Source organism: Capricornis sumatraensis, chromosome 1, assembly GCF_032405125.1.
Source record: "Capricornis sumatraensis isolate serow.1 chromosome 1, serow.2, whole genome shotgun sequence".
Lineage (NCBI taxonomy): Eukaryota > Metazoa > Chordata > Mammalia > Artiodactyla > Bovidae > Capricornis > Capricornis sumatraensis.
Window position 1 is genome coordinate 12,085,223 of NC_091069.1, and position 17,409 is coordinate 12,102,631.

Below are 17,409 nucleotides of genomic sequence, written 5' to 3' on the forward strand. Positions count from 1 at the left end.
CACCCAGGACTGGTCTCCTTTAGGATGGACTGGTTGGATCTCCTTGCAGTCCAAGGGACTCTCAAGAGTCTTCTCCAACACCACAGTTCAAAAGCATCAATTCTTCGGCGCTCAGCTTTCTTCACAGTCCAACTCTCACATCCATGACCATTGCCTGGAAAAACCATAGCCTTGACTAGACGGACCTTTGTTGGCAAAGTAAGATCATGCTTTTTAGTATGCTATCTAGGTTGGTCATAACTTTGCTTCCAAGGAGTAAGCGTCTTTTAATTTCATGGCTGCAATCACCATCTGCAGTGATTTTGGAGCCCAAAAAAATAAAGTCTGACACTGTTTCCACTGTTTCCCCATCTATTTCTCATGAAGTGATGGGACCAGATGCCACAGTTACTTAAAGATCTATAAAATGAAAATACAGGTATTACATTTAGTGAAAAAAATTCATGTATAAATGGACCTGCACAATTGAATCAACTGTCTATTATTTCATGTTCATTTTCCTACAGTATTTCTAAAAATATTCTAAAGCTTAATTTTCTATTGCCTGGATATATCATAATTTATTTAACCATTCTTTTAGCACATATTTAGATGTATGTACATATGTTTCACTGTTATAGACATATAGAACTTCCATTTAAAATAAAGCACCAAAAATGGTTACATAATTTAATGCTAGTGGAAATAAAGTAAAAATAATTCATGTAGACATTTTCTAACCTTCATATTCTGCTTTTAATAGTTATTCACTGAAAGACAGTTTTCCTGCTCTGTTTCATACTATATGAGTTTTAGAATTTATGTCAAAGAAACCGGTTTCTGCCAGAATTGCTGGCTGAGCTTCCTGTCTCTAAAGATTAGTATTTAGGGTTTCTTTTGAGGGAGACACACAAGTGGTGCTGCTGGGGACTGATGACTTATGACTTGTTTAACCAAATACTTGACCTTCCTCTAAGCTATCACACTTTAAGAGAGTTTAATGACTCCGGTTTTAAGCTTTTGTAGCATTATGGATTTCTTCCCTTGGATTATAATAAAGCAATAAGCCATAAGCACAAAAAATTGTTTTAAAAATAAGTAGGATATTTTGTCAGGGAAACAACAGAGAGTGACTAATGGCATTTTATATTTCAACTCTGATCACTTTGTAGTGGATGCCTACCTTCTCAGGTTGCTCAGGATTGGGTTCCTCCATTCTGTTGAAGGGCTCTGCTGAGGAAACTGCCTGCTCCAGGCTCTGGCTATGATCTGTGATTATAGTGCAGAGAAAACATGTGCCTTAGCTCCTTGCAGGGTGACTTAGCTATTAGTTCCCACATTTTCCAAACTTTGTTATGTTGCTTCTGTCAGCTCATTCTTAATTCCATAATGATTTCACATACAAATTTAAATCAATGACTTGCTTTAGTGGAAACTGCCTTAGTCAACTCTTAATGGCTTATATTAGGCAATGAATGAAGGAAGGAAAGGATGAAGAGATGAATGAATAAATGAGAGCTAGCCATAAAACAAATGAGCGTAAATTGGTATTCCAGAATAAATGATGGTCTCTGCTATTACTGTTTTGATCTGTTTGGTGCATGATGAATGGCACACCAGTGTAGGTACTTGGAACAAGATGGATCTTTCAGCTGGACAGATTATATCCTGTTCAGTGCCTCTGTGTGTACAAGAAATTTGCTTCTCTCATGCTAGCCTAGGTCTGCAAAAAAAAAAACACAAAAAACGAAACAAAAATGATGAGCTAGCTGTGGAGGTTTTCTTTGGAGTAAGAGACTCTGATGGGCAGGACAGATGCATCTGGCAGAGCAAAGCGAGGAGAAGAGCTATTGGGCTTATACAAATTCTGTTTTACCTTCACTTAAAACCTCAGTCTCATTTCCAAAAACATTTTGGGAGAAACCTCTTGGTGAGAGAGTTGCTCTGTCACAAAAGGTAACTTGAGAGCAGTTTCCTGTCTGCCTTTTTTGCCAGCTCTCTAGTTGCAAGATCCTGCCTTGTACCCAAAGGAGGCTTTGAACATCAGCTGTCTTGAACAATCTCTAGTGTTATCACTTATTTTAATGCTCCTTGCACAGGTCACTCTTGGATGTGGTGCTCTGGGCAATCTCACCCCAGAATGCTTCCCTTTCTTTATTTAACCTCTGACCTGTGAAAACAAGAGTTAATCAAGAGTTCTAAGGTAGCTAAGAGGAAGGGGAAGTGTTTGGTTACAAATTAAATATGAACAAGTCATAAGTCATAAATCTCCAATAGTGCTACCAGTTGTGTGTCTCAAGTTGCATATGGTACAGGGTATTTGGGTTATAAATTCAAGTTCAGGGCTCTCTGATTGTTTGGGGGTAGGTGGTTGGTTAGTTTTCTTTTAGTCTAAAACTCTCTGCCTTCTAAAACATTATGTTTATCAGACCAGCTACGTCTATATCCTGCTTTCTCTCTGTGTGCCCGTCTCCCATCCTTTCTTTACCTGCCTGCTTGCTTGTGTTGATTGGTTTGCTGTCCTGTGAATTGAGACAGAGCTGCTTTCCTGAAAGAAGTTAAGCATATGGAAAAACTTGCCAAAGAAAGGCACTGAAGCATAGAGCATAAATGGTTTTAAGAGACAGTCAGACAGACACTTTTATAGAGAGATTTGCGACTGAATGATACAACATTCAAGCAGAGATCTGGGGTGGAAATGAACTTAAATTTAAGTGCTATTTGTGGAAAACTGATGCCCTGTCTAATCTAGTATTTCCTTAATTGTCACCATAAGGATACATTTAAAGCTTTATGCTTTAAAAGGCAACAGTTTAAGAATCTATGACACAGGCCATTGTTTCTTGAGGTAATTTCTTAAAAAAACACGCCTCTAAGGTGTGTTTTTGACACAAAGCCATTGGTTTTTGACACGAAGCACTGGAAGCGTAAAACATATCTTTTGACATGCTTGATTAAAATATTTTAAATCGAGCTATTTATATTTGTGTTTCTGAATGTAACGTGTACACTAATTCCTAAAGCAGTAAAGAGTTGACACATGACTAGTGTCCCTGGAGCTGGCAAAGTAAGAAAACATGCTGAATTGTTGGGAGGCAGCCAGAGTTGGATTGCTCAGAATGCTTCGAGCCAAGGGGCCTTTGGAGGCAAGCTTTCGTTTTATCAGGGTATTACAGTAAGAACTGCATGGCAAGGATTTTAAATCCTCATCTCAGGATTGACTATTGCACTTGATCAGGTTGTACAATTAATACTGTGTTGTATGGAGTGAGTAGAATAGAGATCATGTTGGACTAATTTTATGTCTGAGCTGTGCTTTTAGTAGCTGTACTGTCCGAGGTAAATCACTTTGCTTCCCTGAGACTCAGTTTTCTCCTCTGTGAAATGGAATGATAATTTAACTCATAGAGTTGTTGTAAAGAATAATATGTCAAAGCACCTAACACTTGATAAATTGCCCCCTTTCCTCATTAGCTTCTTCTTCCAAGCTCTAAAATGTGAATAATATCAAATGTTGTCTCAGTGGGATAATTAATTTTGTTGTTTACTACTGAAAGTAGGACAGGATTTCTTGTGTAGCCATTTCTTCCTTTTGTTGTGTATGTGTGTGTGTTTGTGTGTTTTCCAACAGAGACAATGTGTTTCTCTTTTAGTCTATGAAAGCTTCTGTAAGGTGGGCCATGGTTAGACCCTCACTAACCCATTACATTATATTACAGTAGTAATTTAAACCATAAAATAAGATGCTCTGGATGGGAAAAAAACTTGCAGGTGTGTGAATACAGGAGTGGGCTGCATCATAAACTCTCTTAGGAAAATGATGAAAGGCCTCTGTGCTCACCCTCTCTGGGCTAAATGGAAAATATCTGAGAATTACAGTGAATTGTCAGTGCAGGTGTCATTACTCTACAGATCTTCTGTTACCAACACTTCACCGGTGATAACAGAAAAGTGTCTCCTTGCTTTCCTCCTAAGCAATCTCCCTCAATCATAGTAATGCTGTCATAGAAAAGAAGATGACAGATCCACTCTCTAAAAGCAACAATTATTGAATACCCATCAAGAGAGAAAAGAGTCTTTTTTCCAAAATCAAATCCAAGTGTATGTTTGGGTAGCTTTATGTAAGCACAGATGTTTTATGGCAGCTTATTTTTTTTTAATACGAATTAATATTTCTGCTCATTAAGTACATACATTTTCCTGCATAGACATAATAGATATCACAATGGGATATTAATTATGGACATAAATCAGAGATTCTGGAGCTTAACTGGAAACCATAATAAATTTACAATTTGAAATTAGCAACTGTGAGCAAAGTAGAATACTCAGATTGAGTGAGACTATCTCTGGTCTCCCAAAGGGGATTGAGTTTGTTTGTTTTTTCTTATTTAGGTTATTCCAACTTTTGATCTTAATGGCGAAAGAGTGCGATTTCATTAGGGAAAAACATTGTTCAATCTGTTTCAGGCTCAGTGGTGGATGTGTATGTTTTCCCCTCACAATCGCCATGTAAGGTAAATATCCCCATTTTACATGTTGGGGCGGAGAAATGGTCCAGGCCACAGCTAGTGACAGAATAGATGGATCTTCTGGCTTAGCAATCTGTGTAAAATTGATCAGCAAACTGTCTTTTTCCATGGAAAAACTTTCTAGAACACCAGTGTGTCTGCTTCTTTCATGAGATAGTGAGCTCCCCGAATGCTGGGTCCTGGATCTCATTACTCATGCACCTTGCAGAGTGCCAGCCATACATCAGATGGCTCTTAATAAATACAGAGGAATATGTGGTTTCATGGATGATTGACCACAACATTTGAAAAGTGAACGATCTGGAAATGTGTGATGTTTGAACTGTAAATGTCACCTCCATTTTAAATTCCAGAAAATGTTCAATGAAGCTTGTGCAGTTAGCTCAGGAAGATGTGGATATTTTTCTCATAGGAAGGAACATTTGTGCACCTTGGTGCTAAAGCTGTAGTTTGAGAACTGTATGTGTGAAAACTGCACACATGGATGGTTTTTGTTGGGCTTAAAGATGGGAATCCTTGTTGACTGAATGTAATGAGGGAGAAGATAGGTCTTACTGAAGGCAGTGTGGTTGAAGTCTAGAGTCTTCCCACTTTCTGCCTCCAGTTGGGACGGTAAGGGGAGGGCATGAGAGGTGTAGGAATGGGAGGGAGGAAAGCTCATGTTAGAGCTTTTCTTTTCAGTAAAGTTCAAGAGAAGAATATCTTTTGAAAAGCAGGAGAAATGGATTAGAGATGGGAGAAAGCAAGTTTAGAGCAAACTCAGAGAAACTTGGGGCCTGATACACTAACAGATCAGTGGATACCTGGGCAGTTTTAGAGGTTCACGTGTGCTTGAAAAATTAGGTTATCAAACTACGATAATCAGTTTAGTTTGTGACATTTTCCCGTAGTACTTGAAGTGGAAAAAAAAAAAAAGTGGATAGTGGGATTCAGTTATGTTGAAGGACAAAGAATAAGAAATCTTAAGTTTGTGGGTACTTCTTGATCTGCTTGGAATGTGTGCTCACTCTATTTTAATTATTTGTCACAGACTCCAGCAGTCCACTGATAGCAGGTGTTTTTGTTTCTGGAGGATTTTTCTAAACAAAATCCCGCCTCCTAAGTCTGAAGCCCCACTTTCCAGTAAGAGTTGGTTTACTGCTACTCTCTGGCTCTGGTGGTGATGGCCTTAGTAGAAACTGTAGGGATGAGTTACGTCTGTCAAGGGAAGTTCTGACCTAGTGGATGTTTAACACATGCCAGGCACATATTAGAGATTAAACACTAAACAGTCTAGATCTTTGTTCTCATGGAGTTGACACTAATCAAGAACTAAGGTGAGTCTTCATGTACGATAAGCCCAGGAGCTGGGACTAAAATGCACCTATTTAAGTGGAACCAAAATTTTATGGGACTTCCCTGGGGGCTCAGATGGTAAAGCGTCTGTCTACAATGCGGGAGACCTGGGTTCAATCCCTGGGTTGGGAAGATCCTCTGGAGAAGGAAATGGCAACCCTCTCCAGTATTCTTGCCTGGATAATTCCATGGACAGAGGAGCCTGGTAAGCTACAGTCCATGGGGTTGCAAAGAGTCAGACACGTTCTGAGCGACTTCACTTCACTTCAAAATATTATAGTAAAAATGAAGGGAGATTTATTTTAAAATTTTATCTAGAAAAAAAATAAACTTTGAAAATAAATTCATTTGGACAAAATCTAGCTTTTATTCTAACAACACATTAAATCTTAGAATAATGAGTCAAGTGGGGTTTTGGGGGAGGTTTTTTTGATTTTTTCAGACTTAATAATACATCATATTTGACTTTCATAGGATAATCATAAAAGGAGTCATTTTTCCAAAAGTATTTGAAGATGTCATCAGTTTTCCCAAAGCTTCTCTTAACCCTTTTATACTGAATTCATTTTCTTTTGATGTGACTTTGGTGTCACCATCCTTGTTTTTCTTGATTTTTTTCTCATCCCTTGTTTCCTGGTCTAATGCTGCCAGGTCTTCATTTGTTAGTCACTTTGCCTTGACTCTGAGCAGGTGTCCAGCATCTTAACAAGGACTTCATGAAATTCTGCATTGTTTGCAGAGGCTGTAGTTTTATTTGCATTTTCTTGTAGATGTTGGACCGTCCAAGACACTAGCAGTGGAGTAGATAGAGATGCTAGTCAAACTTGAAGGGCTGAGTGGGGACTTACTGGTTTAAGTAGTCATATCATTTGTGAGTATTTTCCTCTTAATAATAGCTTGTACTTTGCTGTCCACTCTGGTGACTGCAGGGCATGAGGTATACAGAGTCCTGGAGGAGCCTCTGAAGCAGAGACTAAGAATGTTCGGTGGAGAGGGACAGGAAGAATATTCCAGGCCCTAGGCTGGATGTCTCTTGTATACATCAGTTACATTCATTAGATGGTATATATCTTTTTATAGAAGAGGAAACTGAGTCTTTGAGAGATCACTTCCCTGATGTGTCACAGTTACTACCGAGATTCATACAGAGTTGACTCAAGTCTGTGTTTTCCCATGTGCTGTGCTGCTCTGCTTCTTTAAATTGAGGGTGGGAGTAGTTAATATGAAAGCTTTAACAACTGAATGCCAAATAGCCTTAGCCAAGGGATGTTTTGTCATCCAGTAAGTCCTTGGTGACAAAAATCTGCTGATGGGAAGTAAGAAAAGAAGGGATACCTCCCTTAGAGTACCCATGATGGAGTTTTAAGAGCTGCTCAGGCAAGTGGAAATCACCAAGAAAAACTGAAAAAACATATTGCATGTCAGTCTTCTTAGCCTTGAACTCATCATTCTAAATGCCAGTAGATGCACATCTGCCACAAGCCCCTCAAGGAGGCACTATTTCACTGTATCTCCTAATATAATGGTGCCTGAATGTTTAAATATTAAACTGTTTACTATAAAGTGAAGAGGTGAAGTTGCTCAGTCGTGTCCAACTCTTTGCAACCCCATAAACTGTAGCGTACCAGGCTCCTCTGTCCATGGGATTTTCCAGGCAACAGTACTGGAGTGGATTGCCATTTCCTTCTCCAGGGGATCTTCCCAACCCAGGGCTCGAACCCAGGTCTCCCGCATTGTAGACAGACGCTTTACTGTCTGAGCCACCAGGGAAGTCTATTATAAAGTAGTTTTCATTTTTTGGTTCATACTAGAGCCAGAGCATTTATGTTGATCTCCTTCAAATTATGTGTATTACCAGATCGTATCATCTAAGGTTTTCTCTCTTTAGGGTAGCAAAGTGGACACTGGCTCTGGTAGGGCTGAGATGATCTACTGGGCTGTGCTGAGTGGGAAGTAAGCACTTTCTGCCTGGCTCTAAATACTCATCCTCAACATGTTTCTTCTCTTTAACTGGCCCTATGGTTCCCCACCAATTACAGAATAAAAGGGAGGCCCATGGGTTTGGCATTAGAGCCCCTCCGGAGCCTGACCCTTCTGCACACTGCCTCATCTTTCAGCCTGCACACCCTACTCTCTGGCTATTCCAGCTGCACACAGTTCTTAAGTCATGCCCAGGTTTGTGCTGGCAAGCCACTGCTCCTGCGGTTTTCCTGTGCTCTTTATCTCCACCCTTTCCAACCTTCTTCCCATACACTAAGAGCAGCCTCTTTCAAGACTTAGCTGAAGCCCAACCTTTCTGTGTGATGCATATTGACTCCTACCAACAGATGTAACTAGCTATTCTCTCCATTGTGTGCCCTCCCCTGTAACCATGGTGTAAATTTTTTACTTTCTCAACTCATGTCATTATTCTGTATACTCTACTTGGTCTACTTATGGAGTCGCAAAGAGTCAGACATGACAGAGACTGTTTTTTCGTTGTTTGTTTGTTTTCATGTTCCCTTGTAATTTAATAATTGGATCCAAAAGCCTAGGCCAAATAAAGCACTTGGGAAAGAGATCCAGCACTCCCACCTAAACTATTACTCCTTGTTATATTATCTCTTTTTCCCACAAAAGACCATGGCCTTCTTCAATGCAGGGACTCTTTGGGATTTTTGGCCCCAGCCTTGAACTGAGCCCAACACGTGGTGATGCTCTGGATTGCAAACTTGAGCAGTTGCATGAAGGGAACAAGTTGAGCAAGCCCTGAGATGTTTGAAGTCCGTTAGCTATCCAGGGAGGAGCGAGCAGCACAATGGAGCGTTTGTTTCCTGCCTTTGGATTGGGAAGTAGTGTTTACTTCGTGCTGACAGACGAGCACAAAATGGAGCCGAGGGTCTCCATATCCTCACCTGCACCCTTGCCGGCAGCTCGAAGCTGTTGTGTCGGCACTAATGAAGCAGCACAGGAAACACCACTGGATAAAGTTCAGCTGTGAACCCTGGCCTCCCAACAGGGGAAAAGAGGGATCCTTTGAAGAAGAAGACAGCTGGGTTTTGGTTTCAAGACCTTAACACTGCCATCACTAGATACTCATCTGTCAGTGCACAGGGGACAACATGTGGGGAACAGTTGTGTCCGGTCAGGCTGAAGAGAGAGAGAGATGGCTGGTTTCCAGGGCAACTGCCAAAACCTCCCATGGCTGAGGGTTCTGTTTAGTGTAGCCAAAAAGAATCGATTTGGTGGGGTCGAGGTTGAGTGTGAGATCCTGGGCACAGTCGGCTGTGGGCCAGGCGACTGTAGCACATCACCCTCCGCATCCTCACAAACTATGTTGGTCAGTTGAACCTAGTGGCCAGAACTGCTTCCTGTGCACCACAGCCCTAAATTATCAGAGAAGCAGCCTGTCCCATGTCCCTTCAAGTCTTCCTAAAATGACTACAACTTTGCTCTCATTTACTTGAAACCATGGTTTCCTTAAACAAAATATTTTCTCTTCTTGCTTCCCCCCTCGACCCCTTCCCGCTGGATTTAACTAGTGGTATTTTTTTCTGTCAGGGAAAAAAAAAAAAAGATATTTGTAATCCTTGATTGAGTTTGTTTACTGAGAATCCTCTAATCTGGGCAGGAGTTTTTTCTGAGGGGATTTATTGTTCATTCTATAATGGCTTTTAACTCAGCAGAGGTTTATTTAACAGAATAGGAAGAGGGAAACTTATCTCCTCCCTAATCCCTCTTGAATGTTTACATTACTCTGCCAAAGTAAATGCTGTGTAAAGTGGCAGCAGTCATTTGCTCTGTAATAATCAATATGCAGTTGCCAGAGCTGATTGAAGCATATTAACATAAGTGATAATACTGTCAGAGAAGTGAAAAGTTAAGTTGCTTATCAGTATATTTTGATAAGCTACTTAAATTTTACAGTAGCATGTGCTAGCTTCAGACAGACATTAATGACAGAGAGCTGTGTGCTTTATCTATCCTCTCTATTCGCTCTCACTTCATTTATTACCCTCAGCAGTACAGCTGGTAATCTATCCAGGGCGCTGATTTCCTTCTGCCCGCTGGGATGGAGTCAGCTCTCCACTCTGTTGGTAATGGACACTATGAGCGCAGCAGGGCAGATGTGAGCATGACGGCAAGCAGTTGATAGGATACTCTTCCCACATGACTGTTTGATGTCGTTTTGGAAAAGTTTTCTGTGGAGAACAAAAGCCATTGATGTTTTAAGTGAAAAAACTTCTTGGGAATAGGAATATGTTTCAGCAATAATTCTGTAGCGTTAATACACCTCTGCTGGTTTTGTTTGTTCCATCAACACTGAGCACTGAGGGTCTGCCCTGGGAAGACAAAGTAAAGAAGGATGTGATTCCTTCCTTATTGTTATGTTTAATCTGTTGGGAAGACAGATGCGCCATTGAGTGCCACGTGGTGTGTGGATTGTTATAATGATAGTTTGCATGTGACAGGGCAGTACAGGAAAAGGGGAATTAGGGCTTGAGAGTCGGGGACAGGGCAGTGGTGGGGAACTATTAGGAGAATGAGCAGAAGTCAGCTAGAGGAGATCATGAAGGTCAGAGGGAGAATAGTGCTAAGTGTATGCAGTGCAGACTCGGGGAGTCTTGAGATCGCCTGGACATTCCTCAGAGTATGATTACAGTGAGAGGAATGCATATATGGGGGTGCAAAGTGAGGGCAACTGGAAGGATGGTCAAGGACCTAACAGAAGAGCCTTGAATGCTGTCCTAAGAAGTCCTGCAATGATGGGGCACCGCTGCAGGAATTTAATCCAATGGGCCACTTATACTCACATTTTAGACCACTCTGTGAGCCACACAGACGATGGACTAAGGTCAGGACCAGGCTCTCGTCAGAATTAAGGGACATGATGGTCAGGACCTGCTGGAGGGCAGTGGGCGCAGAGAGTCAGAGCTCTTGCTGCAATAAGCACAGAGAAGGCTGTATTATAATAGAAAGTTTGATGAATGGTTTCAAGCTCTTGGGGCCTTTGGGACACTTGCACACAGCAACAGTGAAAGTGCTGTGTATGTGTGTCTATGTGAGTGTATGTGTGGCTATGTGTGTTCAATCATGAGAAACTTGAATAGAAGCTTTCCTGGAAGGGGTGGGTGTGGTAGGAGGAGCCTGGGGGGCTCTTCAGAGATGGTTCCTGATTGCAGAGTCTGCTTTGAATTTCTTCTTTATGAACCTGTTCTAGCTCTGAGGCATGGGAATAATTTATAATGGACATTGAATCCTGTGCCTTACACAGGCAATTTTTTTAAATCTCAGAAATAATTAGCATTTTACCAGTCTGCATTTCTAGCACAGCCTACAACAGGAAGGCTCTTCAGGATGTAAAGAGAAAGTGAAATGTACTGTCTTGAGTTAGCTCCTGATTAGTTTTTGACCTGTATACTAATAGTTTGTGTGTTTCCTCTTCTTCCCTCAGCTATCTCCCCTGGTTCGAAGTATTTTATAAGCTACTTAACATCTTGGCAGATTACACGACAAAAGGACAGGTATTTACCTTCTATTTTACTCTGTTTAATAAGTAAACTTTAACTTTTATGATTATAAAAATAATAGTGCTGTGTATTTCACTAAAATGTTTACTGAAAAAGTAACACATTCCCATTACAGAAAGTTTGGGAAATTCAGAAAGCAGTAAGAAGGAAAAGAAAGTCACTCCTAATATGTCTCCCTACCTTCCCCTCAACCTCAAATAAATATTGCTAGCATTTTGGGATGTTTTCTTCCTTTACTTTTTGAATTAAATACATAATAAATAGGCCCTTAGCATTCAGAGTTAATATTCACCATCTCATATTCCCAAACAGCTCTGAAAGTTCATGATAAGTATTAAATAATAATTTTGCTGAGGCACAAATTTGAATTATTAGGGTTTGTCAATAAAACACTTAACTGGCAAGTGACCTAACCCGGTGTCCCAGTCCCATTTCAGTAGGGCTTTCTTGTGCTTTTACAGTATTTTTTTAAGGGTGCCTTACTGTACTTTTGGAAGAAGTCACACACTGAAGTATCTTCGGTGGGTGTCAAGAGGCAACTGGAACTGTATTTAGACTTTTGAAACCCACAGTTTTAGGTACCATAGTAATGGAAGTGTTTATTCCATGATAATAAAACCATGGTAAATCTTTCCCATGGCTGCATATCATGTATCATATACCTTAGTTTACTGAGATGTTTCTCTGTATTAGGAATTTTCATTATTTGGGGAGAATATTTCATTATTTTTTTTCACTATTGTATAGCCATTAACATCTTTGAACATAAAAAAATTTTCTTTATTTTGGAGTGTTTCCTTAAAAGGAGAATCTCAGATGGGCCATTTGAAGGTTAGTAGACATAAATATTTTAAAACATTTGCCAAGCTTCTTTCCAGAAGAATTGTACTCCTATATTTTGCCAGTAAAGGGTAAAAGATACCCTTCAGTGGCAAAGTACAGGAATACCTGGGTTACCACAGTCACATCACTGGCTTTTGATGACTTCATTGTGTCCTTGACAAGTGAACAGTTCTCATTGTTTTAATTTCATTTCTTTGATTATTAGTTTGTTGAATATTTGTCTATATAACTTATTATAGTTTCCTTTTTTGTAAATGGTCTAAGATGTTTAATTAAAGAGATGCATTATTATTAAATGTTAGAGAGTTTCCCCCATCGTATTGTCTACAGAACATTAGTGCTAAAAAATGCTCCATTCAAAAAGAGTACCATAGGTGAGTAATACTGGAGTCAGAAAGGGAAAGCTGTGCCTCATTTTTGTCTCCTTAAAATTCTTGTAACATAGACTCTGGAAAGTCCTACAGTGGAGAAATCTATGTTACCTAGAAATTCACAACGGCCCCATCCCTTTTAATTCCATGACAAATATTAACAGCATTCTGAGATACCAGTGTTTCCTGGAACACATTTTGGGAAATGCTATTTTTGAAGAAAAGGTAGAAATTATGTGAATAATGGATAAATCTTTAAGTTAGATTTACTCACTGGCAAGTGTATTCCAGAGGCCACAGTAAATGGAAGAAATAACTAATAGAAATGGCTGCCTGGATCACTACACTCATTCTGAAAGGATGCTTTAGGTGTCAGGAAATTCTGTCATAAAATAAGTGGTTTACTCTTTGATGAATGAGTTGAGGCCACCTTGGATCTGTTCATTGATTTCCGATTCATGGTTCACTTTTGTCAAACGTTTGGTTTTCCATTTAAAACTGAAAGATGTCTAAGATGTCTTTAGTAAATAGAATTGTTTAACATGTAGGCTCTTAACAATCTTACAATTAGAACTTAACTCACATTTTTTCCCCACCATATATAAGCTCCAGTCATTAAAAAAAAAAAACGACTTAACCAGACTTTTAAAAACGTGTCTTAGGGTACAGGAAGTATTAGGTGGGTAACAAACTATGCATAGGGGAGATAGGATTACTACTCTGTAAAACTGGTGTACCAATCCTCTGGGCCTCTGCCCCAGTTAAGGACTCTGCCTCTTGGAATGTTGGAAACTGAGATCAGTGATCTGTTCTAGTGGAGTCTGTTTCCCTTATACGAAAGACTCTGTTTATTGAATTTCTTCTGGTCAAAGAAATTATGACACAGAAGATAGGTAGTCTGCTTGCAACTGGCTTGATTATTTGCAAGGTGTGGGTTATGATTAGAACAGGTAGAAAGAACTTTAATTAAAAGAAAAATAAACGACTCTTTCCCAAGTCCAGAAGTCATAGAGAAAGTTGTACAGGGTAGGTAGGCTTCAATTAAGGGCCTGGGGAGTGGCCATGATGACTCAGCATGGAGGACAGAGTCTAAGCTACATCATGAGGGTGTCTGTTTGAGTCACTGATGCGCAGTGATTATCAGGCCCTGAATAAGGCAATGATGACATCTCGGCAGAAGGGATAGCAGAGGGTGAGGAGGGCGTCTGATCCAGAGAGAGAGTGAGCAGGCTGTTTGAGGGTGTTGGAGGCTAAGCAGTGACGCAGTTATTTATGTGGGACAGTAGTGACAGTGAAGAGGCGATGGCGCCCACTCCAGCACTCTCGCCTGGAGACTCCCAGGGATGGCGGAGCCTGGGGGGCTTGCAGTCTATGGGGTCGCAAAGAGCTGGACATGACTGAGCTGCTTCACTTTCACTTTTCACTTTCATGCATTGGAGAAGGAAATGGCAACCCAGTCCAGTGTTCTCGCCTGGAGAATCCCAGGGATGGGGGAGCCTGGTGGGCTGCCGTCTTTGGGGTCACACAGAGTCGGACACGACTGAAACGACTTAGCAGCAGCAGCAGCAGTGGCGACAGTGTCTTGGCTTTATCTGGGCACCAGATGTCAGAACTTCAGTGGGATCTAGAGGAGGCACGTGGAAAGAGGACAACAGCAATGGCCGAGCACTAGGGTGATGAACCCTGGGATAAGGAGGGCATTTTTGTTGGTGGGAGATCCAGGGGAGGGGGGCAGATATTGGTGGCCTAGCACTGGATGTCAGTATTTGAGCAGAGTAAGAAGGACATCCAGATGGAGAGGGAGGTAGGGACAGTGATAAAACATTGCTTACATACAAGCAAGTCGATATATTAAGGAAATAAAGGCAACATTTTTCACTTTGGCTAGAATATAGTTAAAATATATAAAGAGAAGAAACTAGAATTATTCCTGTGTTGGATTGAAATGAGAGTCATTGATGTGAACCCCATGGCTTTCAGTATATGTGACAGATATAGAAAATGGAGATGTAACTGTGTACTGTGGGTTGTGTGTGTGAGAGAGATGTCCCCTGGCCCTATCCACTGAAAGGGTCTGGGGTCCACAATACACAAGTAGCAGTGAGCACACCCAAGTACCCAAATCTTGGTTCCTAAATCCATTTTCTGGTCAAAGCTATGGTTTCTCCAATAGTCATGTATGTATGTGAGAGCTGCACCGTAAAGAAAGCTGAGTGCTGAAGAATTGATGCTTTTGAACTGTGGTGTTGGAGAAGACTCTTGAGAGTCCCTTGGACTGCAAGGAGATCAAACCAGTCCATCCTAAAGGTCCTGAATATTCACCGGAAGGACTGGTGCTGAAGCTCCAATACTTTGGCCACCTGATGTGAAGAACTGGCTCATTGGGAAAGACCCTGATGCTGGAAAACAGTCCATGGGGTCGCAAAGAGTCAGATACAACTGAGCAACTGAACTGAAATCCATTTTCTACTGAAAGGAGCAGAGACTCCATGAAGAAATGTCTGATTCTTCTTATACTTGTGAAAAGATGAGTTTGGAATATCTTTTTGTGCCAAAAGTGAGGAGGTGCTCAAAACATTTTGGTGTGGAGGGGTCAAGATGGATAGGAGGATGTGGAATTCACCTATCCTCACAAGTACATCAAGAATATGTCTACAAATGGAACTGTTCTCTGTTCTCACAGAGCACCTACTGAACACTAACAGAACTCTCTGGACACCTAAAAACACAAGAAAAATCCCCACACAACCAAATAGGATAAAAGAAAGAAAAGAGGAAATAGGAAGGGAACAGCACCCCTGGCAGGGAGCTGAAGGATGAGGAGGCATTCCTTCACTCAGAGAAACCCCTTCACTCTGGGGAAGTCAGCTGGGACAAAGAAGGAACTTCAGAGGATCAGAGGGGAACCAGCAACCAGTCTGAGAGGTAGGCCAGAATAAGATCTGTGCAAGCTGCATACCCCAGCCTGAGTTGTGTGTCTGCCGGTGTGGAGGGAGGCTGCGTGCTGAAAAATGGGATTTGGAGAGCAGACCTAGGGAAGGGACAACTGTTAGCTTAGATACCAAGACTTAGCTCCACTCAACTTGTTGCAGACTCCAGTGCTGGAAGCCTCAGGCCAAACAACCAGCGAGATAGGAACACAATCCCATCCATTAACAAACAGGCTGCTTAAAGCTCACAGACACCCCAAACACACCCCCCTAATGTAACCCTTCCCATCAGAGAGACAGGACTCAGCCCTGCCCACTGGAGCACAGGCACTGGTCCCTTCCACCAGGAAGCTTACACAAGCTCCTGGACCAACCTGACCCACTGGAGGACAGAAACCAGAAGCAAGAGAAACTGTGACCCTACAGCCATCAGAAAGGAGATTGCAAGCACAGTAAGTTAGACAAGTTGAAAAGACGGAAAAAATATTGCAGATGAAGGAGCTAGGGAAAAACCAAGAGGACCAAGTAAATGAAGGGAGGAAATAGACAATCTACCTGAAAAAGAATTCAGAGTAGTATAATAAAGATGATCCAGATCTCAGAATAATCATGGATGAACAACGCAATAACTGAAATGAAAAATACGCTGAAAGAAATCAATAGCAGATAAACTGAGCAGAAGAATGGATAAATGAGCTGGAAGATGGAATGGTGGAAATACTGCTGCAGAGCAGAATGAAGAAAAAAGAATGAAAAGAAATGAGGACAGTCTCAGAGTCCTCTGTGACAACATTAACTGCAGCAGCATTTGATTTATAGGGATTCCAGAAGAAGAGAAAGGGTCTGAGAAAGTATTTGAAAATTAAGAGTCAAAAACTTCCCTAACATAGGAAAGGAAACAGTCTCTCAAGTCCAGGAAGTGCAGAGAGTCTTATACAGGATAAATCCATGGAGAAACATGCTAGCAAAAATTAAATACAATGAAAATATATTAAAAGCAGAAAATAAAATACAAAGCGATTCCCCATAAGATTTTTTAGCAGAAACTATGCAGGCCAGAAGGGAGTGGAAGGCCATGTTTAAAATAATGAAAGGAAAAACCTACTACCAAGATTTCCCTGGTAGCTCAGCTGGTAAAGAATATACCTGCAATTCAGGAGACCCTGATTTGATTCCTGGGTTGAAAGATCCTCTGGAGAAGGGATAGACTACCCACTCTAGCATTCTTAGGCTTCTCTGGTGGCTCAGTCAGTAAAGAATCCACCTGCAATGTGGCCTGGGTTCGATCCCTGAGTTGAAAAGACCTTCTGGAGGAGAGCATAGCAACCCACTCCAGCATCCTTGCTTGGAGGATCCCCATGGACAAAGGAGCCTGGCAGACTGCAGTCCATGGAGTCGCAGAAAGTCAGACATGACTGAGTGACTAAACACACCGCCAGATTACTCTACCCAGTAAGGGTCTTATTCAGATTTGACGGAGAAATGAAAAACTGTATAGAAAAGCAAAAGCTAAGAGAATTCAGCACACCAAACCAGCTTTACAATTCGTGCTAAAGAAACTTCTTTCAGAGGGAAATATAAGAGAGAAAAACAAAACAAAACCGACAAAACACAACCCAAAACAATTAAGAAAATGGCAGTAGGAACATATGTATAGATAATTACCTTAAATGTAAATGTTTTAAATGCTTCAGCCAAAAGACATAGTCTGGCTGAATGGATAAAAGGACATGAACTATATATATGCAGTCTACAAGAGACCTACTTCAGATCTAGGGACATATGTAGAGTGAAAGTGGGGGATGGAAAAAGATACCGTATGCAAATGGAAGTCAAAGCTGGAGTAGCAATACCCATATCAGACAAAGTTAAGTCAAAGTGAAAGTGAAGTCGCTCAGTCGTGTCCAAC

General features: G+C 41.0%; 1 protein-coding gene across 1 annotated transcript in view; it reads left to right on the forward strand.

Moving 5' to 3' along the window:
* Window positions 1–17,409, forward strand: part of DENND1A (DENN domain containing 1A) — a 539,355-nt gene that overhangs the window by 248,025 nt on the left and 273,921 nt on the right. The window contains exon 6 of the mRNA XM_068966275.1: window positions 11,281–11,350. Coding sequence (XP_068822376.1) covers window positions 11,281–11,350 — 70 coding nt within the window. The remainder of the gene's footprint in view (window positions 1–11,280; window positions 11,351–17,409) is intronic.